The 27,808-nt window shown below is 41.8% G+C and overlaps 2 protein-coding genes across 3 annotated transcripts in view; one reads left to right on the forward strand and one right to left on the reverse strand.

Annotated features, from left to right (window-relative positions):
- Positions 1-770: 770 nt before the first annotated feature.
- SFR1 (SWI5 dependent homologous recombination repair protein 1) lies at positions 771-4,718 on the reverse strand. Of its 2 annotated transcripts, XM_059477309.1 has the most exons (5): positions 4,594-4,632; positions 4,357-4,442; positions 2,838-2,953; positions 1,364-1,750; positions 771-1,243 (listed from the first exon to the last, which is right to left on the reverse strand). In XM_059477309.1, the coding sequence occupies exons 3-5, from the start codon at positions 2,931-2,933 to the stop codon at positions 1,052-1,054; spliced, it is 675 nt and encodes a 224-aa protein (XP_059333292.1). In that variant the 5' UTR covers positions 2,934-2,953; positions 4,357-4,442; positions 4,594-4,632; the 3' UTR covers positions 771-1,051. The 2 variants fall into 2 exon arrangements, with proteins under 2 accessions (XP_059333292.1, XP_059333293.1); XM_059477310.1 differs by lacking the exon at positions 4,357-4,442 and having other exon boundaries at positions 4,594-4,718.
- A 20,560-nt stretch (positions 4,719-25,278) lies between these two features.
- Positions 25,279-27,808, forward strand: part of COL17A1 (collagen type XVII alpha 1 chain) — a 37,014-nt gene continuing 34,484 nt past the window's right edge. Inside the window, 1 exon segment of the mRNA XM_059476635.1 lies at positions 25,279-25,471. The gene's annotated coding sequence lies outside the window, so the exon portion shown is untranslated.

Consider the following 27,808-nt stretch of genomic DNA (forward strand, 5'->3'; position numbering starts at 1 on the left):
TTTTCTTTCTCTTGAGCTGTCTAAGAAATTACTCCCTTATTAAAGTAACAGGATATAGCACCTGCAAACAAAAAAGGCAGGGTATAACCAATAAGAAAACAAGATTCCTAGCAGGGAGAGTTGTATAGTCATTAAGATTTATGTATTGTTACACTTGAGAAGCAGTGATTTTAGGGAAAATAAAAAACAAAAGGTACCATGATGAAAAAATAAGCAATTTCAAGTTAAATAAAAACAACTTTCAAAAAAGGCATTTGTTGGAGAATAAATGGAATTGTAAAGATTTATTCAGCTTTATGATGCTGTATTTGAAGCAATCCCATTAAACAAGGCCTTGTTTTTCTTATTTATTTGAAGAGTGGAAACACCTTGGCTCTAGATGCAGTAGAATAGAAAGCTGGTTTCAATTTTCTTGCCTTCCCTTCTATTACCTCAGGCTGTGGCAGAATGCTTATGAGACAGCAGCTCTGCAGAGACTGTCTGGACCAGAACCTGAAAGCAACTGCATTATGACACATTTTCCTCAGTAGGAGTTAAAGCTAGTGAAAACACCTTATCTCAGCTCTGGAATATTACCATCATGAAAATCAGTTAGCTTCACTTAACTCAAAAAATGCTGTCATTAGCACCAGGCAGACGTGTAAAATGGGTGTATCTATAAACAAACTGCACTCATCCCCATCTGAACATCAACAGAATTGAAAATTTGGGTTATTTCAATACAAGTAACCATGCAGAGACTAATAAAAAAATTGACTGCTTTCTACCCATTAAACTATGACTTAATTTTATTTTTATTAAATAAAAATTCACTGACCAAATCATTAAGCCAGATTCTCCAAAACATCACCAGTTTGTTTTTTTTCCATTAAGTAATGCCTTTTACAGTGCCTACTGTATGTATGCACACAGCTTTACAAGTATCTCTGGAGAAAACCTCCTAACCCCAAAGCATAAAGTCCATTGTCTGACCAACACTTCTGACACAATCAGTATTTATTCAGTCTTTTCTGCTTTTGTGTCTGTGCAAAGAAAGCTCTGCAGCTGTAGATTACGCATCTACAAAATCTTCTTCTGTTCTGCTGTAGTGCAGTAACTGGTCTTCTAACCCAAAGGTGTCGATGAGCTGAGTGAGACTCACTTTCGTGCCATCTGCAGAAAAGGCCGACTGCAGCTCATACAGCATCAGCTGGGTGCTGCTCCTCCACTTCACTATCAAAGCCTGCAGCTCACACAGGTTGTTCTGAAATTGGAACAGACAAAAAAGAGTCATCATCTGCTGCCAGCAGATATTCTTATAAAATGCCTTCAACTGAGACAATACACAAGCAGCACAGTAAAACACCAGTGAGTATTGCCTCACCTTGGATCTGTACATCTTCACCATTTTGAGCCTACGCAGCAGCTCCTCCTTCTCCTGCACTTGTTTCTCCAGCTTTACTTTCTCTTCAAGGGACTCCTGCCGACCAACATCAACTTGCAGCACATCTGAATCCTCTGCTGATCCACAGGGATCACTCTCCTGTGAGGGACTTTTGAAACATGCATGTCCAGTGCCATTTCCTTCCAGGCTTTCAGAACCATCTTGTAACCTGGAACAGTCTGCCCTTGTCTCTGGCAAGCACTCAGTGGCAGCACCAGCAGTGTCTTTTTCTTCTGTGTCTATTTTGAGCCGCTTTGCCACTGTAAAATTGGCATTAAATGAACGTCTTGTTTTCCTTAATCGTTCCCTCAGAGCTGCACTCATTTGCTAAAAAACAAAATAAATAAACCCAGAAAACCCAGGTGGTTAGAATATTCTTAAATTTTTATCAAATCTCAAATAGCTGTTTAGCAATCATTATTATTTACATAGAATATGTAATATATTTAACTATCATTTTAAAGCTAGACTTCCTAATTCTCTGTACAGCCTTCAAAAACTTGAACAAAATCAACTTCTTCCTCTCACATGTATTTGCACACACAGCTGCAAGATATGGAAAGGTGTAGCTACACATTTTATTGGACAAAATCCTATATTCTAGTGAGGTAAACTTACTCATCTAGCGTTTGTGTAAAAGAAATATAGTATAAAATTAGCCAAGTTGAAATATGCTATCAATTTCCCCCCTAGTTTAATGGAGATAAGGGTTTAATGGAGGTATGTTCTGTATTCTAGAATATATTAGAAATACCTGTATAGTTTTGACCTGTTCATGCTTCAAGATACTTCACAACCATCTAAAAAGATTTTTTGTTCTTCAAAATAACTATTTTTAATAATCTAACATTTTTATTTATAGAAATGCACTAAAATACAGGAGTGAGGGATTAGTTATGGAATTCTTTCAAACCAGGCCTGTCCTGCATAGATCTGGATGCTGAGTGTGACAGTACCACCACTTCACATCCCAGGATAAGACCAAAGCAGAGCTCAGCACTATGGAGAAGATACAAACTGATATCATTGTACTTTGTTCCACTCAGGCAGGAGTCACAGAAAGTCATCCTGCATGTACAGCAACCCAGAAAATTGGGATCTGAGAAAACTGAAGATCCCAAAGAAAGAAGCAAAAAAATCCATCACACACCCTATATAATATTTAAATTTATTAGTAAGACATTGGGTTATGTTGCTGCATCACTTTGTATTCACAGCAAACATCTGCATTTTCACAGCAAAGCACCCCAGGCACTTTCCTTACCTGCACAGCCTCCCAGCTACAGGTATAAGGTGCCTGTCTCTAGCCTTCCAGCAAGCAGCATCTCAGTGACTTCTGACTCCTGGATGATTTCACAAGCATTCCTTTTACTAGGAACAATCATATTATTGGAAAAGTAGAAAGTTTTCATACCTGTTTCCCTGAACTGGTCCCTGGAGCAGGTGGTGCCCCAGCATCCTTCGGAGTACTGCACAAAGATGGCAATTTATCCAGCACTGACTCTTCCATCTCGAGATGAATAGCTGTCTCTGTTAAATGACAGAATGAATTATGGTGTCATTGTCACCTGATTATAATGAGACCTTGGCTGCAGAAACGAGTAAAAAACTCTAATATTAAATTCTAAGGCTTATTTTCTAACTGGCATGTTCAGAAAGGACATCTGCATAAGTTATACAACTGTTTCCTGTGTAAGTAGCATTTTGCTTTGTGAACAGCTTTTCTTTGAGAGGATGCATGACACTACTAAATGTCATAAAGTCCTTTACTATCCATTTAATATATTATTTTTCCCCTCACTCCTAAAGCTCTGTGGAGCCAGGAACGTTTTTGTTGTCCACAAAAATAAACAATTAATCTTTTCTATAGAACAATGTAATTGGGTATCCAGGTCTCTGAAAACAATCCACTCTCATTTGATCCTTCTGGGGGTGCTGCTTAAAAAAGTAATTACTCACGCAGGTGGACGTTTTGATTAACAGGAAACATCCCAAGCTCACTCAGAAAGGCACCTTAATTAAAATGGTTAAGTCACACCTCCCAGCATGAACCAACTTCAAATCAATTTGGCAATGTTTAATTTCATTTAGCAATTGTGAACCACCTACTAATGACCAGAATGCAGCTGGAAAATCAACAGCTATACCTCCACTCACCTGCAAATTGCAATTACAAGTTTTGAGACAGAAGCCTCTCAAGAATAAAATCCTGCAAACCAAAACTAGGCAACAGAGGGCAGGCACAAGGGGCTGCCTTTTCACAGATGAAAACTGCCAAAGCTTCAGTATGCCAGAGCCTTAATAGCCCAGCAACCCTAGTCTTCCTGGCTTGATACCAAAGGATGGAGGTCCTCATTTATCTTAGAAGTCAACATTCCTTCCCAGCTATTCAAAATTGAACATGTGGTACTCGATTAAAAAAACCCAGACCTTAGTAAGGAGTTTAGTTAATTGGGTATTTTAGTTATCTATCAATTAAACAGGAAGCCCAGAGCATCCATTAAATATAATCAAAGTTTAATACTATTATTTCTTTTTGTCAGGAAGAGCCTAGAAAAAGCAACATCATTCTTATGCATACTGTATATGACAAATATGTTGTGAGCCTTTGCAAGGAGCAAAATAATTTTAAGCCTAAGAGAGAGCTTTAAAACCCCCAAGCAATCCTACGATTCTCTGCCTTTACTTTCTATGGAAATTCGTCTTTAAATGACCATAACTAATAGTTTTTCCACTGCTTTGCTAATGCTGTTACTTGGCAGCATATTCACACAGATCTCCTGCACTCTTAAAATCCTTTTCCTGTATCTTCGGCTAAGAATCCTTGGCATTCTCAACCAGTAATGCTGTTCATCACACAAAAAATTCTGTCCAGCAAGTAAAGAAATTTTGAGTTAGAAGAGGAAAAGACAGTTTTGCTTTTCAATACTTACTTGACTTTTGCACTTTGGGTACGTCTGCAACTGTCCTCTGTTTTCCTGCTTATAGCTACGTTATATAAAGGCACGCACTCCTTTTACTGTCTCAACAACAAAAGGCTCTATTAACACTCAATACTTTTAACACTCTATTAACACAATACAATTAACACTCAAGCTTTTGCCCTGCTAGTTTTCCACCCGCAGAGAAGCAAGATGAACCCTGGGGAATCCATAAGCACGGCCACAGACCTGTGGAGCTCGTTCTGAGGTGCTACACCCCAAAAACGCAGCCACAGCACCGAGCCGCAGGGCTGGGGAGCGAAGGGAGGCCCCTGGGCGAGCACAAACCCCAAAGGACCGGGGAGAAAGGGGAAACAACGCGGCGGAACCGCCCTCCCGTCCCCCGCTCCCCTCAGCGCTTCAACCTCCCGCGGCCGAGCCGGGGCGGCCCCGCGCCTGCGCACTGCGCGTGCCCGGGCGGCGCCGGCTGTTCGCGCCTGCGCGCGGCGGGAGGCGCTGTGGGGCTGAGGGGCGGGCGCGGAGCCTGAGGGGCGTCGTGATTCTTCTCCCGGTCCTCGTCCCGGTCCTGATCCCGGTCCCGCGAGTGAGAAACGCGGAGCATCCCCTGAGGCCTCGTAGACTTTCCTTTTCTGTCTGAGCATGCCAGGGGGTGCTGTGTCTCTTAGGCCAGCATGGGCCCGCCATTCATGGCTGGCGTCTGGGCCAAGGTCAGGTGTCACCTCACAGAATCAGGCTGAAAAGTTAAGATGATCGAATCCAGCCTATGACCCAGCTCCACGATGTCAACTAGACCACGGCACCAAGTGCCATGTTCAGTCTTAAACGCTTTCTGGGGTGGACCAGGACCTCCCTGGGCAGTCTGTTCAAATTCCACTCACCATTTCTGTGAAGAAATTTCTCCTAGTGAGCAACCTAAACCTTCTCTGGCCTAGCTGAAGATGATAAGACAATGTCCCTGCAAGTGTCCCTGTGCCAGGGAGGGGGATTCTGCCTCCCCATGGATAGCACAGTAGGCCCTTTTGTCACAGCCAAGGGAACCACAGCTCTCCATCTCAAGCTGCAAAAGCCTTTATCCCAGGAACTGTCTCCTCACATAAGGGGAAAAAGTGTAGCTGAGGGACTCACTGGGAGATGTGTGACCTCAGCAGCACTGTTATGATTGTGGGAAAGAAGAGGTAATGAAGACATTTGACTGGCGAAACAGGGAGATTGTGACCGTGAGAAGGAGCAATCCCAGCTGTGGCTGCACTGTGCAGTTCAGGATTAGAGAGCTCCCTGACACTCAAAGTCAAGAGTGATCTTCCTGTTTCCATCAGCTGCACACCTGGCTTCCCCATGTGCATTTACTTTCCTCAAAACTGATTTGTACAAAATGTTTTTCAGCTGTAGCTGTCAGGTCCGACAGGTTGAGCTGAGGAAGCCACAGCAACAACAGCTGCCAGCCCTTAGGGGTCGTGTCCCAGTGGTTCCTCCACACTGCCCACAGCCAAACGGCCCCGAGCTGTGCCTCGATGCCTCACGCAGCCGTGCTGAGAGCTGCACGTGGGATGCAGGCACCCACATGCCTGGATCATGCCCTTGGCTTGTGTGTCAGGACTGCATTGATTTCCTGTCTGATTCCTCCTTCACTGCTACAGGTGAGGACACTATTGTCTCTTCACCTTGTGTAACTCCTATCTCTATTGAGACCAGAGACAGTCTTGAGCTGAGAGGTGAGTAAACACTGAGTGTTGTAGGTGTGATAACATGTTAGCAGTTGCTGAGGTTTTGACCATGAGTTTTCATAGGTTCACATACTTCAAAGAGGATTTGACAGGGATGATAGCAACCTTATACTTTCCTACAGTAAAAGGTATCAAAGTATTCAAAGCCCATCTACATGTTTTGGGAAATCTGAGAACTGGAGGCCTTAAGGTTATACCTTGTATAAGATCTTATCTGTGGGTGAAATTGATTTAGAAATAATATTCTCAATAGCTAATGTGGGAATTTACCTTATGTGGTGTTGTACTATATTTTGTAACCACCTAGCAAATAATCCCCATTGAACAATACCCCAAGTGTTGAGGCAGTTTGGAACTATTTTTTAAATCTGCCTCTTTTCTGGGTTTTGAGTTTGTTTTTTTAAACCTTTAATTTAATATAATAATTTTTTAATTTTTAAATATGTTAAAAATGGACTCCTGAGCACAACAGCAAAAGTGCTAATCGAACTTCTGCTGCAAATTTATCAAGAAGGCTGGATCTCAGATACTCTGGAGCTTTGTGGTGGCATGTCTCCAAGCTCACAGGGTATTTCCTTCAATCTCAAGGATGGTCCCTACTTTAAATTACTCATGCTTTGTTGTACAGACATGCTAACAGATGAGTTGCACAAGAAAAACAGCAAGTTTGAGATTTTAGATCATTTGCCAGGTGAGATTGCAGTAAGATTTCACAGGAACATAACACCTAAAGAAGTCATCCTGTGCATTATCATTGCCCTTAATGAGAGCAACGCCCGAATGCCCCACCCCAGTGAGATGACAGATGTTTGGGACTGGAGTACAGAGAGATGGTGCCACACGTTGGGTGTGTGAGTTCAGTGTGCTACATCTAGAGTAGAGGAAAGGAAATATTGTCATCAGTATTCACTGATGGGCAGTGACTCTAGGAAAAGGTCTTGTTCAGGTTGGTATTAAGTGTTTAGTTGTGTTTACTCCATTTACCTCCATTTACACAGTAGTGCACAAACATGGCTCACCCAGCACTTGGCTGGAAGCCCCTGACAGAGCTGGGAACTGGAGTGCCATCAGGCACTATCCAGTATTTCTATTGCAGAAACACAACAGTGATGGATATTGTGTTTTCTTCAATTGGCAAACCAGAGTTAGACTGAAACCTTCCTCTCAAAAACTGCTCATCTGTTTGTCTTGGGAAAAACAGATTATCCATGTGTCATTGATTCTGGCATGTTTATGGCACTCTGCAGGGTGTTTCTTATGCTGTTCAGCTAAGATCACCAGTGTGCACACAGAAGAACATTCATTGCAATACAGTCTTTATTAAGCACTGTAATGCTATTGTTTGATTTCTTTGATTCCTCTTGTGACAGAATAGTTTGAGGTAAGCAAAATAATTGAAAAAAGTGTAGGAAATTGTGCACTGGGCAATAAAATTATTGATCACTATTTGCTGAACATACCACTTCCCTTCAGAGAAATTAGTTTCCTCAAGGAACCAAAAGGAAAATGTGCTCCTTGGTTTTATTTTCTTTGATATTTCTGTGTTCACATTTTAGTGATCAGATTATTTTTTCTTCCCAGTGTACACCAGTTTGGCTGCACAGTTGAAAGATATTACCTATGTACCCTCTCAATTACCTTGTGGTAGCAGGAGAGCTCTGGGGCTGACACATCAGTGTTCTCAGGACAATGACATGTTTTAGTTCCCCTAAGGGCATCATCTGTAGTAGCAAAGGCAAAATGGAAGGTAATAGTAAAGGATACTGGCTTTGAGTTTAGAAACTCCAGTTTGTGCTTTATGGGTCCTTCTCTTCCAGGGTGTCAGGAGCATCACAAGACTTCCATTTGACTGTTTGCTGGGCACACCAACCAGGCCTTTTCCCCCTAAACATTGCCACTGAGTATCTGGGATGTTAGTGAACATGTCTTAAGGCACAAATGTGTTACTCCTTCTCTCATTTTCTGAAATCTGTTGATCTTGTTTAAAGCCAAGTGATGTATCCTGATGCATGAGGCACACTCTGCACTGTCTGCATATTCCCTCTTGCCTGGGGCAGGAGGGTGGGGTGCTTTCATGTGCCTAACCACTAACTGCTGCAGAAAGTTTTAAAACCCTACCCACTTCTGCATCAGCCTAGGGCTGTGGTTTTGCTGGCTGCAATTCACATCTCTGAAAGATGTTCTGACTTGCTTATAGCCATGTAAATATACCAAGGGAAGGACTTTTTAGTCCAGCTGGAGTAAAACCAGTTTACTATAACAAAACCTGTCCTTGGGAGATGGATTCTGCTCTCATAATGGTGCAAATGTCCAGTAACTAAAAGTGAAGTCTCTAGAATGACATCAGCATAAGCTAAACCAAAAGTAAAATTTTTTTGCCTTGTCTGCTTTACATCTGTGGCTTGCAATTTTTGAGGTAGCTGTCTTGAAAAGAAAAAGTGCCTGGATTTATTGTAGCTGAGGGGCACTGCAATTTGCCATTACCAAAGATAATGTAGGAGCCAGGTGAGATGAGCAGTGTAGTTCTCACTGCTGCCTGTGAGTAACCAAGTGGGTGAGGCACAGGGCTGATAAAAGGGGTCAGCATATGATTGTCTCTTATTTCTGTGCCTGTGGGATTTTCTCTGACATAACGAGTCAAAGATTGCAGTGTGAAGTCTTTATGAGACAGTAGGAGACGAAGGAAACAATAAACAGTGTTGTCTTTGCTGGAGAACTGGTTGATCATTATTTTAAGAAAATTCAAGCCTTTAGAATCTAAGCCCTTGCCCAAACTAGTCCCCAGTACAGCTTTTGCCGTCTCTGATTGGCTGAGTACATTTTTGTGTTAAGAGTATTTGAATTGTAGCAGAGCTTGAAGAGTTGTTTCATTTTCTCACATACCTGCTGTAAGAGCTCACTCTGTGCTGTGTGCACATAACTCTTGGGTTGCTCACATTTATCTGTGCTGCTGGAATTGGTGAAGCTGGAAAAGTGAACGTGGTTTATTTGCAAGTGCAGACAAGCTGCTCTGAGCAGTTACCTGTAGTTTGGAGGCCTTGGTGGAACCCAGTGGATTAAACTGGTGTACCAAACAAGTTATCCAGTGAGTGTGTAAGCAGAGATGGAGACTTCTATTTCCTGAGCTTCTGGGGGTTTCCCTGTTGCTCTGAGTGCAGACATGAGTGACTGGTGTTTGTCATCACCTCAGCAGCACCACTGGTTATTTTTTTGTTTTAGAATAACCATTCTACCGAGCACACCCTACCAAACTGCAGCATCAGCAGGCAAGGTTTAAAAATACACTTCCTCCCTGGAAATTAATTAGATCATTTACCTGAGGCTAGAGAAAGCCTTATAGAGTAAAATTTTAGAAGTCTTTTCCTGAGGATGAAATATTAAAGTGCTTGTGGCAGTTTTCCATCTCTTACACTGCTGAGAATCAAGTCATATCTAGAGGGCTGAGGTTTCCATGTGGCAGTGGTTTTGGGCTCTACCACCACCTTATGTGGCAAATCAGGCTCACAAGTGAGTGAGAGCTGGCTTAAAGCTCTCCCCTGGTTGCCATACAGTTAATGATCAATGTAATGTTTCAAGTGTGCATGATTGTTGTGAGATGGGGGATATGTCTGTGGAATATTTATGCAAACCAAATAACATGTCTAAGGACAGCTGCCTCAGAATTGTGAGGCTGGAAATTCATCAAAATTTGTGAACAGGTATGAAACTGTCACTTTTTAATGTAAAGGTTGAGGCAAATTCTTAAAATTCAAAAGACTTAAGATACTCAAAACCAATAGGAACTCAATAAATACTCTTTATCACCCCTTCTCTCAAAATACTCAGCTGAAGGGAAGATAATATAATTTTCAGTGCCATTTCCTTTAGCAAGTAAAATGGGCAGCGAAGCTTCTTTGACTTCTGCCTTTTTCTTGAGTGAAACACACTGTTTATGCTACTCATGGCTTTTAAAAAATAAATTTTTCAGTGTTTATGACCTGTATTGCTTTTCTAAGCAATTTCAGTGCAAATTCAGTTAATATTCCTATCTGAAATAATGGTGTTTTAAATCTCTTTCTCTACACAGAAGTGTACAGAAAGTATACAGAAAGCTTTACTGATGAGTGTGTAATATTTTCTTACAACCTCTGTGGGCTCAAGTGACTACTGTTATATTATTTCTACTGTTGTGTTGTCTTCCTGTGGAGAGGCAGCTTAGCCCTTGTGACATTTGCAGTCATTGAGAAAGTTCCTGCTGACCTGAAGGGAAGCAGATTCTGCTGTCCTGATGGAGCTTTAGTGAAAGTGTGTGTAGCATATGGAGTCAGCTAATGGTGTTATTTCATGTGGTGCTGAGGATACTGGAATTGCAGCTGCCTCATGAGTGTGTTTCACCCTGTGTGGGACAGCCACCAGTCTCCCTCTCAACACATGAACACAACTGTATTTTGGGTGAAGAGCATTTGTCTTAACTGGAGTGCAGGAGCACTGAACTGATGCTGAATGAACCAAGCTAGGGAATGCCACCTGATTTAACTGATGGGAAGTTTTCCCTTCAGTAACTCAGGTAACTTCAAGTCTGTGTCCTGGCTGCAGTAACCTCCACCACACACATCAACAGACACTGAACAAGCTCTCTTTGTCACCAGCCTCTTTGATGACAGCCATGCCATACCATATTATGTGACACTCCTGAAATGAGAAATCTTGCAGTTCATTCACAGCTGAAAGAGTTATTCTGGTTTTGATGCTGAAAGAGTTATTCTGGTTTTGATGCTTTAAAGTTCAGTGCATTTCCTTGAGTTAATTCCAAGCATTTCATGGGTAACATATGCCAGAATAAGCAATTTCATCACTGTTAAATGCATGGTGGTAACTCAGCACATGGGTATGCCCTGACAAGTTTTCTCTTGAAAGGCTCCTCAGGATTTAGATGAGCAGATAGACCACTCTTAAATTTTACATGGTGTGCATCCTGCCTGTTCTTGAGACTGTGAAACTGGGCATGGATAGTCTTGAAGCTGTTCACATTATGTCTGGATATGAAGTCTTATGTGGGATTCATTTTTCTAGGATCAACAGTGCACATATGGGTGTACACTACTTAATCATGTGTGACATGTGGGTGCAAAGATTAATCATGGATATCATCATCTCCTCCCTACAGTTTGCTCTGTTTGGTGACATGCTTCTTTTCCATCTCACTGAGGAATTCTGGGTCAGACTTTTTCTCCTTAAAGCAGGATTCTAACTATGTAAACTCAAGCCTAGAAGCTGTGAAACTCTCTGGCTTAACACTTCCTAGTCCTAAGGTTTTCTCCCAAATACCACTACACTGCAAGAGCTACTTCTGCTTTGCCTAACCAGTTCATGTGCCTAGCTGTAACTGCTGATTTTCAAAAGATCTGTTTAACAACACAACAGGAAAAACAAAGCAAAAACAAACAAAGGGCAATAGATAGAGCTGAGAAAGTACAATGAGAGCAGTGTAGAGGGATAGGATATAAAAAAATACAGATAGTGTAGAAAGTAATCTTTCCCCTAAGGAGTTGCAGCTGGGCCAATTATCAAAGATTAGGAACAGGCCTGACTTTACCAGGCCACAGCTGTAACCAATGAGAAGAAGATGCTATAAAAGAGTGGGTTTGGCTGGTTGAGAGGGGAATTGGAGTCACTTGGCTGCTTTGTGAAGAAGAGAGAGTCAGGGCTCTGAGGAAATGCCCATGAGAAATACCCAGCAGGTGTGAAATTTTTGTGATAAGGAGACAACAGTATGGGACCCCTGCAGTAAGATGACAACAGAGGAGGGTCTCTTCCCTGGAGAGAATAATTGTGCCAGTATCTGTTACTGAAAGGTCTTGGTGTTTTACCTTCTCAAGGAGTTTTGGGTTCCATTTAGTACAAATAAATAGTGCTCCTTACCTGTATCCAACTTCTCAGATAAACATGGGTACATCTTGCAGGCAAGAAGTACAAATACATCTCAAAAGCCAACACTGAGAGAGATGCTGCAAGCTTATGCTGGCAGGGTCCCTACATAGCACTGGCAGGAAAACTGTAAATGAAGAAATTACCCTTTCTGCTCAGTGCTGCAGCCAGATCTCCATCAGCTCTGCCAGCCTCTTTATTCTAGATTTTTCACAGTCAAACCTGTGGTCTGATTTTGACACCAGACAGCCAGCCTGAGGTACAGCACTCTGAAGAGTCTACCAGGCAGTGGAGAGGCTGAAAGAACCTCAAGAAGCTAAATAATCAATAAGTTTTCCTTTTAATAAAAATTCTAGTCCACCAAAGATTGATTGCCATGCATGTTGCCAAGCCTCAGGAGCAGGCCAGAGAGGTGAAGTCATTCAGTGATGCACTTTTATAACTTGGGTGTGTTACCAGGAGGATGGGAGCAATACCAGGGAGGAAGAACAAAATAAAAAAGATGTGGCTCATACATATTCCTTACAAAGAAGTATTTACTTTATTAAGTAAACCTATGTGTGAGAGCCATCCCCACAGATATGATGGAGAAATAGCAATGATTTACCATCCAGATGTGGAGGATCAAACCTCACATTCTGAGGTTACCATGACAAACTCTATTGCAGCTGTTAATTATTGCTGCATTCGTTTTTAAATGGCAGAACCACATGGGCCAGTTTCATCTTTAGCTTAGGTGATTTCATGGGAATTGATGATTTTATATCAACAACTAATTTCATTTAATTGATTTGTAAGAATTTTGTTCATCTGCATAATCTGGGCAGAAGAAAGATAAGTAAAGTGAGGTAAGATTGAATGCTCAAGTGCTTTTTTCTGGAAGCAGCTGTGTAGGAGATGTAGTCTTCTTCAGTGTTTTGGTCTGTTAAAGCCATTACTAGAATTAATGCAGCTGTACTCCAAGATTCCCTTTACAATTATGTCCCACAGCCATGTTCAAACTGGTGCTGTAGGTAATTAAAGTGTGAATTCATCAGCTTAGGTGGAGGAATCCCAAGGGGTGGTTACCAGATCAGGAAGGTTTTCATGAAATGATGGGTGTGTGTTCAGAGTATCTTTAGGATATATTCCACAAAGGAATGTTGAGTGTGTTTTTCCACTGATTTTACAAAATGGAGATCCTAAGTAAAGTATTAAAAAAAATTCATTGAAGGAACACTCTTAGTATATTCTTCCTAATTCTTTAAAATACTGTTAGCATTTGTCCCTGACAGTTCCTGAATACTTGACACAGACATATTCTATGAATATTGCACATTCACACAATGCACAACAAGCAGTTGTCTTGTGTTAGATCATACATTTGCTTATTACTAAGTTGTTTTTGTGTTGGGAGCTATAGATTTCTAATTGTGTGCTTGACTTCTATTGGTTCTAGATGCTGGTCTTTTTTTACTGGTTTGTTTTCATTCATTGTGCAAACACTATGCATTAGTTTTAGGAAAAGCTGGAGGATTCTGCTGACACTGGAAATAGCTACAGTTAAGTAAACAGAACAGAAGTAGGAGCATGTAATTCTAATAGCCCCTTTAACACCAGCCCAGCCATGGTTCAGTGCCCTCCCACCTGTGAGCTAATTGCTCTTGACTCTGGCCGTTGCTTAGTCTCTGTTTCCATTCCATCTTATTCCCACTTGTTCTCTGTCTGCCTGAGTTTTCATTATAATATTTTATGCACATGTATTGGCTTGTTGATTTCTTTATGTTTTGCTTGATTGCATACACTTGGCATGTGTCAGGTGCCACAGATGCTGTTCTGCTGCTTTTGGGTACTCAGATGGAGGGGATTAAACCTCCTCATGGATGAGGATATGTGTGTGTATCAGTGTCTCACTGTGCACTAGGTATTGGGCATGGCTGCTTATTAGCAGATGAATTTGGTTCCAGACATTTTAAGAATACCAGTGTCCAATACACCCTGTGCATGCCTACCCTCTTAAGGAAATACCTTACAAGCATTAAACACTGCCTGCTGGTTAGGTAGATATGGTTCACAACAGTTTGGCACTGCTTGTCCTTCATTAGCAAAATAGGGGAATTTTTACCTGCAGTTACAATTTTAGTCATTTGCAAAACTGCCAGATTTATCATCAAAACAGTAATTAACTGAAATGTCATGCAATTGAACCAGACCAGCATGTGTTTGACAGCCTTGGGAACACTAAAAATTAAGTCCCCAGCTCAGACCAGTACTTAAAATGTGTGTAGCTTTCATGGGTACTCCCTGTGAAGGCTGGAGGTAGTTCCCAATGGTGGGAGGTCTGGGAAACAATGTCTGAGGAAAGCTGCAGGAACAGGAGAATCTTAGTTTTGTGTTGAAAACTCTCATGGCATATGTGACAACAGCATTCAAATACCTAAAAGGTGACAGCAAGAAAGGAGATGAGTTACACTGAAAAGGGAAGAAAGGAAGTGATTGTTAGCTCAAGATACTTGTTTGGAACTTCAAGACATTTTCTGACAGCAAGTATGGGAGTTACAGAGCAGATCACATCAGAGGCTCTGAAACCTAATGGAAAATTTTAAAAGTTTTAAGTAACAATTTGTGAGGAATAATTAACATGGAGGTAGGCTTTGGACAGAGATGGACAAGAAACCTAATTGAAGGCCTTTTCATCCTTAACTTCCACTGTTGTGTGATTTTATGTGCTTAAAATTTCACATGTATCCTCAAAGTAAATGTATAAGACTCTCACAGTGTTCTTCTTTGTAGGCTTAGACAAATGCTGTTCTGACTGAAGTGGGAACAGTGGATCAGTGCTCTTATTTGGCCTCATCTTTCAAAATGAAATGGCTTCAGTGAAGTCAGTGTACTGAACTCCAAAAAAGACAAGCACTTGTTAGTGAGGGTACTTCAGATCACCACCTATGCTGTGTTTTATCCATTAGCTTTATATTGCCGTTGTGCCTAACAGAATGATTTCTTAATACAAATTTTAATATTTGGGGAGGAGGTGTAAATATTTAGTTCTGAACTCTTTAATTTATGCTGAAAACTCAAAACACCTTTAGGAGTTGTAGTTACAAAGCCTTCAGCTGACTACTTTAATAATGGATATTATTAAATTAGAATCCAAAAAGCACCTTTGCAGGCACTGAGTAAGGAAAGCAGCCACCATACCATGCATCTGGCAACCCTGTGATAACAATAAAAATACCCAAAAGGCTCCATGCCAGCAGGAATGTCTGAAATACACAACATATGGAGTGAGGATGAGCCCAGAACGCCTTGATTTTAATAAGAAAAAGCTGTGTGTTATCACAGGTCTCACAAGACAAATTTCTGATGGAAGCAAATTAATGAGAATCTGAATGGCCGTGAAATGAAAAGTTTGAGTAACAACTAAGTTTCCAGCCAGTCATCTTGCTGAGAAGAAGTGACAAACAACAGACCTGGCTTTTGGAAAAGGCAATACTTTAGTGCTTTGGATAAGAAACAGGATTTTTCAAGCAGAGACATGAAAATAGAGATGGGCACAGTCAAAAGGTTCGGAGCCAAGTCAGAAAACGTGCCAGAAACTGGAAGTGGAGGCAACTTAAATAGCTTGGATCCAAGTTTTGAGTGTTCACTTCCAAATGTTTTCCTCAGAACTATTTACAAAAAATAATCTGCTAGTCTGAAGTCAGTGATCAAGTCCTGGACAGGAAAGCTTCCTTTTTCACCAGGGTTCTGCCTTTCCAGCTGAGCAGCTGGAACACAGTGTGTTTGCCATCATGCCATCTTTCATCCTTTTACTTTTGATTTTAAATACCTTCTTGGTACTGGAGAAAAGCTGGTTTGTAAATTGAGATCGTCTTACAGGTGAAGTTGTATGAAGGAGTGATTGAACCACTGCTGTCCCTGACTGAGGAGAGCAAGGAGTAAAAGTGTCACTTGCAGCTTGGGGACCAAATTATGTAGAGCCTTTCCCAGTAAAGCCAGCTGCTGCTCATTGTGTTTTCTCTGAATATTCCTTGTTTATATATTTTTTGTTTTGCTCATTGCAACTGAAATTGTAATACTAGTTTAGCAAAATGTAATACTTGTTTAGCAAAAATAGTGAGCTATTCCAGGAAAATCCCCCTTGTGCAAGGCAGAGTGACCCTCAGCTTGCTTGGGATCATCAAGAGAAATGAGTGAAAGAATTCGGGAGGGAAAATGAAGAAGTGTTCCTGCCTAACTGCACAAAAATGAGTCTTGGTGAAAAGAAAAAAGATCTCCATAAGCTCTGGCATATTGGAGAGCTGGTCCTACAGTTGTCGTCTTAACATTGTTGTTTTATTCATGGCAAAGGGTGACTGCTCAATTAAATGAATTGTGATTGATGAGCAACTTAGGATTGTCTGAGTTCCTACTACACGTGAGCTGACTGTAAGACTGCCATGCATGAAGGAGCTGCATGATTTCTAAAAAAATAATATTAGGTCTTATCATTATGTTATTATTACTACTCTTTTTATTACTGCTACACCAGCAGACATAGGCAGATATTCCAGAGACTGCATGCTCGAGAATATAAGGCTGTGAGGTGACTTAATGATGGCACTCCAGTACCTGAAGGGAGCCCATAAGGGAGCTGGGGAGGGACTTATGACAAGCATAGATAGTGACAGGACAGGAGCTGAATGGCTTCCAACTGAAAGAGGGCAGACTTAGATCAGATGTTTGGAAGAAATTTGTTACTGTGGTGGTGTTGAAGCACTGGCACAGGTTGCCCAGAGAAGTTGTGGGTGCCCCATCCCTGGAAGTGTTCAGGGCCAGGGTGGATGGGGTTCTGAGCAGCCTGGTCTAGTGGGAGGGGTCTCTGCCCATGGCAGGGGGCTGGAACTAGATGGTCTTTAGGGTCTCTTCCAACCCAAACCATTCTGTGATTCTAGAATTCTACCTCTGTTCTTACAAGGCAGAAGGAAGTAATGTGAGAGGGCTCACACTCATCTATTCTCTTCTGGGTCAAAAATCTCCTTTTTGTTTGTTCTTGAACAGACATTTTTGGGTTGGAATTAGCATATCACTTGTGGTTTGTATGGCAAAGGTGTGACTGGCTAGAGGTTTGCTTGCAGAAGCATGATCTCTAATGAAAAGTGAGAAACTTGGTAAGTTTCCCATTCTGAGAGAATGGGAGCATAAACAAAATAACCATGAATGGTGCTGAAAACTGCTTTAAACCCACATGAGAAGAAAGCTGCAATCTAAAAGATTGTCCTAGATTTAAGAACAGTGAGAGATCATAAAATATTGGAAAATACTTGTTAATGAGCTGTAAGGCATAACTTTTTGCTTCTGTAATATTGCTCAAATATTTATTCTTATTCTAACTATTGATAAATGGTGTGTCTCTAACTGCATTGTGACTCCAGCCACAGTTTCCCACTTTTACAATTGTCTGTTCTTAACTGACTCAGAGTCAAGGCAAAAAAGAAAATGTGAAGTCTGGCTTATTTTAATCCTTGTATCTGTTATTTTTCCAAATGGTTTCTGAAGAGAAGTATTGAGTCTGTGTTGTGACTGTTCTCTGTGGATCTGGTCTGTTCTTTTCTGTGGGGACATTTGTATGGTCAGGAATTCTGTGCCAGGATCACGCGTGTAGATGAGAAACTTGAGATTGTTGAAGTGCTGTGTGTCAAAATAGAAGCAAGTCCACAAATGCTATAATTTTAACACAAGATATGGGTGAAAGGCACTGTGAAAGAGATAAATAATTACTATTTATAAAAATCTATATTTAACAGCAGAATTTGAGCAAGAAAGACCTTGCACCTTCTGGCCAAGATTGTAAAAAATAATCCCAGTCTAGATAAAAAAAGGATTCCAGTTTCAGTCTGTGCCAGCTTCCTCATGAACACAGCAAAGGTGTGTGTTATCTCCAGCATAACCATCAGGGAGCAGGCAGCACACTACAGACATTTTACTCTCTCCAAACTTTTTCAATGACCAATTGGAAAAAGAACACTGCTTTGTGCAAATATCATATAAAGGAGTCTCTTTGTAAACAGCCAATTGAACCAACAAGTCAAGACAGAAGCATGTTCTAGTGAAGACACCTATAGCTTCCCTGTGGAAATAGAGGCTCAGTTGAAGTACTAAATTTGAAAACCTCACACATCTCTGTTTCAATGGGAATTGAAATAACAACTTCTCTCCTATGACCACAAAACCTAGGAATTAATATAAATTCCCATAACTATTTGCTAAAAAGAGAAGACGAGGAAAATCTGTGAAATAAGTAGAAAGAGGACTGTTAATATCTCTGTCTTGAGGAGGATACTGAGAAATTCCTGAAGACTGGAAGAGTAGAAAAGTGTTGGAAACATAATTTCTACAATGTAGGAGAATGTTTCCACAGAAGAGACAACTGAAGTGAGAGCTACTGTGTCAATGAGATTGACTCATTCTTTACTTCAGGAATTTTTGCATTTTGAGAGAGGAGGGTCTCAGCCTCAGTACTGACAACACATCCAAAGCTTCCAGCTGCCACGTGAGGTGTGCTCTGGAGAGCGCTTTTGCCCGGTCTCATGTCCCATCTTGTGCTTGCAGTCCTGCAGGAGATCAGCAGTCTTCTAGTCATGTGTATTGGATAATAATATTTTATGCCTCTGGAATGTATCCTCTAATAAAGGAGTGCCATTTAAATTGGGGCTTTGCAAGCCTGCACATGGCAGCTTGAGCCTGTGTGCCCCAGGAAAAGCAGGTGCAGCATGACAGCAGCCAAGAAGGATTCAAGTTTTCTGAGGACCAGTTCAACTAATAAATAGCAGTAGAAATAGGAGTAAAAGCAATTTCACACACTTTCTTGCCATGAGCAATTATAACAAGTGCTATGTCACCTTTGGAACCAAAATCAGATCCAGAATGCCCTTTTATTGTGTGTTATTAATCCAGATCTAAACAAATGCAACAGGAACATGCCCAATCCAGCTTTATACTAATGGAAACAAAGCTCTTTATTTAACACTGTTTTGCAATACTCAGATAAGCATATGTTTGGAAATTGATTTATGATTGTGAAGAACCCAGGAGAACAAAAAGCTGGTGTGAGCTGAAATGCCCATCCCTAATTATAACACCAGTCTGTGCTGTGATAAATTCCAATCCATGATGAATCCATAATGATCAGTGGCAATAAGCAGAGCATGTTCCCTTAGAGGGAACACTGTAGTAGCCCAGCAGGGACTTTTCATTCTGTTGTTTACCTTGGCAGTGAAAAGTGAGCACCACCCTGAAATGCTTGAGAGCCTAATCACAGGAAGTGCCTTCCTAGCAAAGAAGAAGGATGATGGTGTTGGAGCCCATCTCTGAACAGAAGTCTTGTAGAACTCTGCAGCCTCCTATTCAAAGTCTGACTCAGGAAATTTGCTGAATGGCCTCAGTCTTTTTCACGGGGGGTAGCCAAAACTCAGGATATACAGAGAACATAGGTTCTAACATGTTTGTACAGCCCCCCTTTTTTTTCCCCCCTCAGAAACTTTGGACCTAAGCTTCACAATTTCCTCAAAAACCTCATTATTTTAAAGGAAGCATTTCATCAAAGCCCCTTCAGCTCAGGACAGACTGTCTTATCACAGGGTTGAAGAAAACAGTGCAAAAATCACAGGTTTAAATCACTGTACAGTACATGTTTGCATGTCCCAAGTGACTGTATTCACCATTGGGATGACCTTCTCTCAGTTCTCCACAAAAAATCAAGTGTGTTTTTATTTCCATTTTGTCACAGATTTTAGACTAAGGTTGCAGTTCAGCTGTCCCTGCAGCAGCAGGCCCGGTGCTTTCCCCAGCAGTGGTCCCAAGTGCTTGGCCAGGTTCCTTGCACTGGGTATGAGCTGTGGGCTTTAAGCACAATCTTGTGTTTCATTTCTTCTCAGTGCCCAGGTACTTCCAGGAGATGTTCTATGCACAAACTCACCTGAGTGTCACAGCATCAGTAGCACTTCCATTCTCAGAGATTCCTGGATTATGAAATAATCCTTGATCCCAAAATTACTGTTTGAAACTTAGCAGGGAAAAGGACTTGCAGGGCAGGAATGTATGGGATTGGAAAAGGGGAAAGCAAAAGAAAACTGTTCTCAGAGACCCTTCAGACACTGTCCCCTGCATTTGCCTTCCTGCTAACAAGGATCTGTCTCTCTATATAGGAGGTGAGTTGCTACAAACTGTAGCTTAGCCTACCTGAAATTTTTCATCAGGATTTTTTTTGCCAGTGTGTGCCTTGAATTTTCTGTTAAGACTGCAGACAGAAAACATGCTTATTTGCCAACACCCATAATTTTCTGAGGCAGATCTCCAAGATAAGCAGAGTTTTTGTCCAGCTTTTGTCTCCAGCTTTTGTCCTGTATGCAGTTTGCACTGAAATTCTCCCTGTGTTGCTTTTTGTAAGGGTGCTTAAACTTGAAGGCTTTGGACTGGCACAGGTAGAACTGGTAGAATTATTTGCTTGAAATACTAATTGCTTGAAATTTCAATCATGGGTGAGCTGGTGAGCTGTTCACAAACCATACCTTATTTTCTTTGGAGCTGCCAGAGAGACTTTAAAAAAAATATTTTGTTTGGGTTTTGTTTTGGTTTGTTTTTTGGGGTTTTTTTTTCCCATGGTGACAGTTTTTTGTAAACTGCTTGCTTTGACTTTTCTCCACTGTGTGTGTTGGCAGCACCACAGCCAGGTCATCACACACTGGTTGTGTCCCTTTGCTGTCTGCCTGAAATGTTTGATATTCAGATATTCAGTGATTCAAATGTGCTGTGTCACAGCCCTGAAATGTGTGAGGTTAGCGCACGTAGATTTTGTCTAAAAGGCACTGGTGCTAAAACTCTTTTAAGGGTTCACAGGTAGACTTTCAAACAGGCAGGAGTTCTCTAAAAGCCAGGGGACAGGAAATTATTTGATTCTGTGAATGCAACTTGCACAGTATGGTAAGTAAAATAGTCAAGGACTGGTTCCTTTTGGCCCAGCAGATTGGGCAGTGGGCTCATTGGGAATAACTACCAGCATCAAAGGAGAGCCTCAGCCAGCTCCTGGCTGTGCTGCCGTGTGCAGCTTGTGCTGCAGGCAACTCTTACCTACAGGACAAAGTGAAAGGGATTATTCATCATGCCAGCACTGCCAGGAAGAAGAATCTTATGGATGCAAATGACTTCACTTAAACTCACAGTGAAACCCCTCAGAGAGGCAGTGATCAGGCTCATCTGCTTCACAGCCCTGTTGCCTGGCAGATGCTGTGGTGTGCTGGACAGCTGGGATAGCTCCTTAATTTCTATGGGGACAGTGGGGTAGGGTTTGGAGGGAGGGGGAGATAACAGCAGGTCACCTTTGCACACAGATCTGTTTACATTGCAGCCTTGATGCCATTAGAGGTGAGAGGTGAGTCTGACATGGGTGATAACTTCTGGTTCTGCCAGCCAACTCCTGCTGTACAGCCTGACCTGTACTGAGATGTGCAATGTGCCCGAGCATTGATGTGCATAAAAAGCAGCATGGGGGCCAAGGAGGCCTCTGAGAGGTGTGTTTTGTTTGGATTTGTCTGTCCCCAAAACTTACATTATCAGGAGCAGCCCCAGACACAGATAATGCACATGTCCATCCCCTGTCCTTCAACTGGGCTACTTGCTAGTAACTATTAGGCAATTGTATTGCAGAGCACCAGGGCCCTGGTGTCTGTACAAACTTGTCTCTGCAGAGATGCACAGCTGTCTCCAGCTGCTGGACAGACCCACTCCTCCTGTCTACATGGTGATAATAAGAGCAGCAAGCCCAAGTCAGCAACTTCCTCCCAGTTGCTGTGCCCCAGCAGAACAGTCCAGCCCTGTCTCTCTGGGCCAGTACAGTTCAGTTTGTCCTGCACTGTTGAGGAGCTATGTTCTATAATATTCCATAATATGAAGGTATAAATTTATAATAACTATTGTTATTTATTGTTTGCACTGAGAAGCCATGTGGAATGCTATAGAAGGCCAGAAGGAGAGAGGAAAGGCAGTCCTTAGCTGTACAATCTTTGTATTAATGAGTACAAACAGCCAATACTCTTGATCACTGAAGTACCCTGAGACCTGAGAGATGGAGTTAGCAAAGTTTTTTTGCATGCTGACATTATTCACTTCCCTGCACCCCAGAAAAGATGATCAGTTCCCAGCAAGGCTTTTATTCATGCCTGAGGTTACTCACAGTGAGTTTCCCAAGTGATGTGTGAACCATGGACTCAGGGCATTGAGTCAAGGGGTGACTCAAGAGGCTCTGGTTGGTTCAGTGGCTGCCTTTTATAAAACCAAGGCATGGAGGGAACTACAGTTGCTATACAGAAATAGGTGTGGTTTCTTCTTCCTTGTGCAAACCATCCTTGTGTGGGCCTGCACTATTCCAATCAGCTTCTTGGCTGATTCACGAGTTGTGTAATTTATGTTCCAATCAAGACAGAATTATCAGACCAATGTGCACCTTATTCATTCCTCCACAGCTTCCTTTGAAGGTGACAAGTTACCATAACTTGTCTGCTTCTAAACCATGAACACACCTTAAGCTTTTAGAGAGTGGCCACAACAAAACAAGCTGGTTCAGCTTTGAGAACCTTTATACTGGACTTCCCTTGCAGAGTAAGAAGTGATTCAGATGTGTTGTAGCACAGCCCAGCTCCAGGAGCAGTGACTGTGCAGAGCTCTGCCTCATCTTCTTAACTTTTTCAGTGCAAGCATCAGGTGCTGTAAATTCTTTGAGCATCTTTCACCAGGAAAATGGTGGTGTCTTCAACTGAGATTTGATGTCTCTAACGGCCAGACCAAGACATTGATGAAAGCTCAGTGTGTCTGCAACTTCTTGTGCTGGGAGCAGGAAAGACAGCAAACTCTGCAGCTGGTAGAACATTCCCAGGTACACTCAACAGGAATATGTCTCCACCTCTGCAGACTTCTATGGCTTCTGCAATCAAAATTGAGCAGGACAGGTGGGGGATGGAATGATGGTGATTGTTGCTCCAGAAGGAGCTCACAGTGCCTCCTCTGCTCTGACCACCAGCCCACACACCACTGTTAGTGCAGGAATGGCAGCTGATGACCTGAAGCTGGGTTTGCTGCAATTCTTTGCACTCTGCCATGAGACACCTGGCTTACAGTGCTCTGAATATCTGAGGCCATCACTGACTTCAGTCAAAGCTGTGAACAGCTCAGGACCTCTCTAAATTATATCATTGATGTTACACTTGCCCAGCAGGGACCTGAGTGACCTAATCAATGTGTTTCAGCTGGCAGCATACTCAACTCCATCTTATCTTGTGAAATGTGAGGTCAGTTCTCAAGAGGCTCTCAAGATGTTATTTATTTTCAGTTTCCTTTTAAATCACCTTCATGTTATACTCTTACCTCTGCCTTGCTTAACTTTCTGGTGAGAAATTGGCCAAATGTCTCATGAAGAAATGCTCCTTGAGCGCCTTGTTCTTAAAAAACATTTAACCAGGTTCTTTGTCACAACATTGCAGGAATGAAAATACTGTAATTTTCTTATTTTATCAAAATTGTGATGGCTTCATTTTGCTTATACATTAACAAAATCTGGTAGACAGAGGTAAAGGAGAGTGGAAATTTCTCCAATCCTGAGAACTTTGTCTGAAAATGTGAGGTCCTGTCTCTTGCTCCAGTGAAGTCTGTGTGCCATTCCAGTAAGTCTCCCTCATACTGATAGATTTTACAGAGTTAGAACATTCCAATGCTTTCAGTGCCGTGTTTCCTTGAACAATGTGTGTGTCTGATGCACACACTGGATTGTCTGAAAGTGAATGTAGAGTAAGGTGAACGAAGTGCAGGTTTTAGGTGCAGTTGATGACAAGAGGGACAGTTTTGTGCCATGTTCAAAGAGCATGAAGCTCAGGAAGCTAAAACCACTTTTGTCCTTTTGGTCAAGGTTTAAAGCCAAGTGCAGTTTGACGCGGTCTCAAGCTGAGTTCTACACCTCTTAATGACTTAATTACCAGATGCAGCTTGTTTAGACAACTAAGTGTTCTTTGATTAGTGTTCCAGAATCAGAGTAATAGCTGCTTCCTGCATGCTGGGAAGAAATTACTGCATAAATACCTGACTAAAGATAAATATAAATACAAGGTCTGGGATTTAGGAGATGCATTGATCAATTCTGAAAAGGTCCTGATCCCCATCAAAAACGCAGGGCATAGCCTTTAGAGTGGAGTGCAGGGCTGTAGAGCAGCCATGTCCCTACACACCTTTGGAAATTTCCAATATGGAACTTAAAAGAATGGGATACCATCTTGACAGTACAAGGCTACACCCCCTCGAAAGTTCTGGGCAAAAATCCCCATGAAGTGTTAACTTCTTTCCTATTCAGCAGAACAAATCTGTCAAAATCTGTAGGGTGGGAAAAGCCAAGGTGAATTCTGATTCTTACAAAGAAGCACAGGGCACTGAATGGCACTGTTATGTTCAGTAGGAGGGAAAATATTTACACAAGGTATAGTTAAGCTATAAAATCTTTGCTGTAGGACACTGTACATATAAAATATACAGATTCAAAAACGAGTTGAACAAACTAATGGAAAGCCATCTGTCAAAGAATGACTGCAGTGCTGTCACTTTTGACTCTGTACACCAGGAAAAAATCTGCATGTGCTTGTCCCGTTCAGCTGGTGTTCCAGAGCTGTTACAATGAGCTGTGCTAAGAAAGCAGGGTCCTGAGCTGGATGCAGGTTTGCTCTAACCCACCATAGCTGCCCTTCTGCTTCAGTTCCTATGCAGTGAGAAGTTTGCAGGTAGTATTCGTGGAAGAAATTTTGTTTCTTACTTAATTTGGTGTATTTTTACATATTAATATTGCTTCTTCTGAACAGAGATAAATATCTGTGGGGTTGGCAAAACACTTCAGATCCCTGACTTAAGTTGTTTTCAGCCAGTTTGTCATAGCTGGTACTTTAGCCTGCTGTATTTGCAAGCAGCAGAATATGCTTAACTTGCAGGCAGCTTTGCAGTGGCATCAGCAAGTGCTGTGTAATTTCCTACAAGAAAATTCCCAAACAGATATTAGATCGTGTATCAGAAAGTACTGCTAGACCTGTTCACATTCCCTGGCATAAGCCTTTATGCCTTTGGGATCTTAATAGTTAATCTACCTGAGTGAATAGGAAGGAGCATTTTTACTTTCAATAAAGTTTGATTCCTGGAGGCAGATCTTTTTTTTCAGTGAGTGTCAGATAATTTGAAGGTTAGGGTGAGGCAGGAAACCACGACACGCCTTTGTTGGGACTTGTATAAGAGCACGGGAATAGAAAAGCAAAAGAAGGGTGAGAATAAAACAGGAGAAATAAAGAAGAGGTGAACATTTTTGGATGATCACTCAGGTTCCACACACCTTTGGAAGGACATGATATAAAGTGCAGGTGGCAAATTTTTGATAGAAGGGAAGCAGTTGAGGAGAAAAAAAGATTTTCATTTCAGTAACCAAAGCACTGCAGGTAAGTTACATTACTAGAAAAAAAGAGGCAGAAAAAGGTATCCTTTATTTTGTCTTCCAGATTCTTTTAAGAACAAGGCTGACTTTTCAGACAGGATAAAGCAGGTGTTACATTTTTATATGGGGAATACAATATAAAAACAAGTTTGCTTAAGGGCTGGATCATTGTGGGTTTCTGTTTGTCAGTGAATACTACTCATTTGAAGTGAGTATCCAGTGAAAGGAATTTACCTGCTGGGAGAAAGAAGTGTGAAGCCAAGTTATGGATACATTGTTAATGTGTTTTGTGAAACGACTGCAAAATCGATAAAGTTTAACTGAATTTTTCTGTTACATAAGGGTACCAGCATGGTGAAATGCAGATCATCTGTTGGCTGTTTTTAAAAGTGAGCAGAGCTGGAATATGCTAGAGGAGTAGTGATTGTAAATTGGAGCTTCAGATGTTGGGTGCAGGGTGTAATATTAAAGAATAAATCTCTAGTTGTGAGAATGCCTAGAACTGCTTCTGAGTGAAAGTTTGTGTTGCCATGGGCAAATTACTTTGTCTCAAAGAAGTGAGCTTGTTATCAGCAGTGACTCATTGATTGTGTATTTTGTGCTGTATTTTTCTCATAAAGATTATGAGGTGTTTTGGTCACAGTAAGTCAGAAGAGTATGATTTGAGAATCAGTTTAAATCCTTTCTACAGCAAGTCCAGCAGTTTGACCGTAGTGGCATAAAGTAAAAGATTTGCCTTTTTCTGTCTTTAGACTGACTTGAGTGACTTTAGAGAAGGTGCTTTTCCATGACTAGTTGCTTCATGTGTGAAATGATGACAGCAGATCTGTCCCATTCTGCAAACACTTTTTCCATTAATACCAACCAGATTGTTTGTCTCCTTTTCTGTGCCAGAGCCAAGAAGTTGGTGCAGGTCAGAATGGCCTATTTCTTTTTCAGCAGCACAGTTAAGTAGAGATGGCAAGGGCACATTTTTGAAAGGAAAGGTGTCTGGCAGAGCAGAGTGAAGTCTGGGCAGTGCTGTTGCTTGTGCTCTGAGATGTGAGCACATATTGGTGTCAAAGAAGCCAGGACAGGCTGCAGGCAGGGCACAATTTGGTTTGTACAGCATGACCAACCTTTGGCTGGGCATCTAACCTGCTTCCCTGGCATTTGCATCATTTCAGCCTACAAAATCAGCAGGTTTGGAAGAATGATTTGGTTTATTCAATTCTGACTGTGTTGGTTTTGATAAAATGACTTGAAAGTAACAGCTTTTAGAGCAGGACAAGAAGATCAAATTCCTAGTCTGTGGGATCAAAAGAGATAAGGGATCATTTTTAACCAGTTTTAGTTCCAGGCCAGTGGCAGGAAAAGTCTTGGCTAAGAGGAAGGGGCACCTAAAAGACAAGTGAAATGGTAGGAGGCATAGTCAGTAGTGTCATTTGGAGACATCTGCTGAGTGTCAGAGTATTTATGATCAAAAGGTTCTGCTGACATTAAATATTATTAATCTCAGCACCTGCAGGTGCCTCTTTCTCCTAATGGAGTGTCTCACAGCAGGAACCTCTGGAGAGAGGAGAGAGCTGAAAGGATGTGCTGTGAGTACAACAGCATTGTGAGATGAAAACTGGGAGATCATTGTGGAGGGATCAAAGTATCTGAAATGTGCTTGCTTTTATTTTTCCACCAAAGGACACCTTTGTGGTTATTCCACTCCCCTTTGAAAGATATCAGTAATAAACTTTATTACCATTGCATACAATACCTAGATTCTAAAATGATAAGAGAGGATTGAATGTCCAGTCTCAGAACAGCTTAGTGTCCTTGCCAGTGTTGCACTGCAGCAAAGTGGAACAGGGGATGCAAGAGTTACCCTGCATTGTCAGGCTTTTGTGGAAAGCACAGATCTGAGCACATCTGGCAGTGCTGGGCAGTTGTTACTGTCCTGCTTTCAATGCTGTACAGAGAAGAAGCAGCCTGCACAAGTGTGGCAGTGCCACTCCTCTCCTGGTTCTGAGTGCCAACAATGGCTGCAAGTTCTGGGTTTCTGTGGGTGCCACAAGCACACCACAGCCCCTGGCTTATGTAGCAGGGGCCATAGTGTTGCTGCCTTACCTTCCTGCACTGTTTGAGTGACTCCACAAGTTGCTGCTTGTTGCTCTGAGATGACTGCAGATGACTTCTCTGATTCAACAGCGCTGTTGCTGTGGCACAGACATAGCCCCCAGCTATGCCTTTGTGACTCCAGAGAGGAGCCTGGGAGATGAGTCAGGCCTGGCAGGCAATGGAAATGCAGCACAGTCAGTCTGCTGGCATCCACATGCAAAGGCACTGTGTGCTGGAGTTGGACTGTGGCACA

This window comes from Ammospiza nelsoni, chromosome 8, assembly GCF_027579445.1.
Source record: "Ammospiza nelsoni isolate bAmmNel1 chromosome 8, bAmmNel1.pri, whole genome shotgun sequence".
In the NCBI taxonomy this organism is placed as follows: Eukaryota; Metazoa; Chordata; class Aves; order Passeriformes; family Passerellidae; genus Ammospiza; species Ammospiza nelsoni.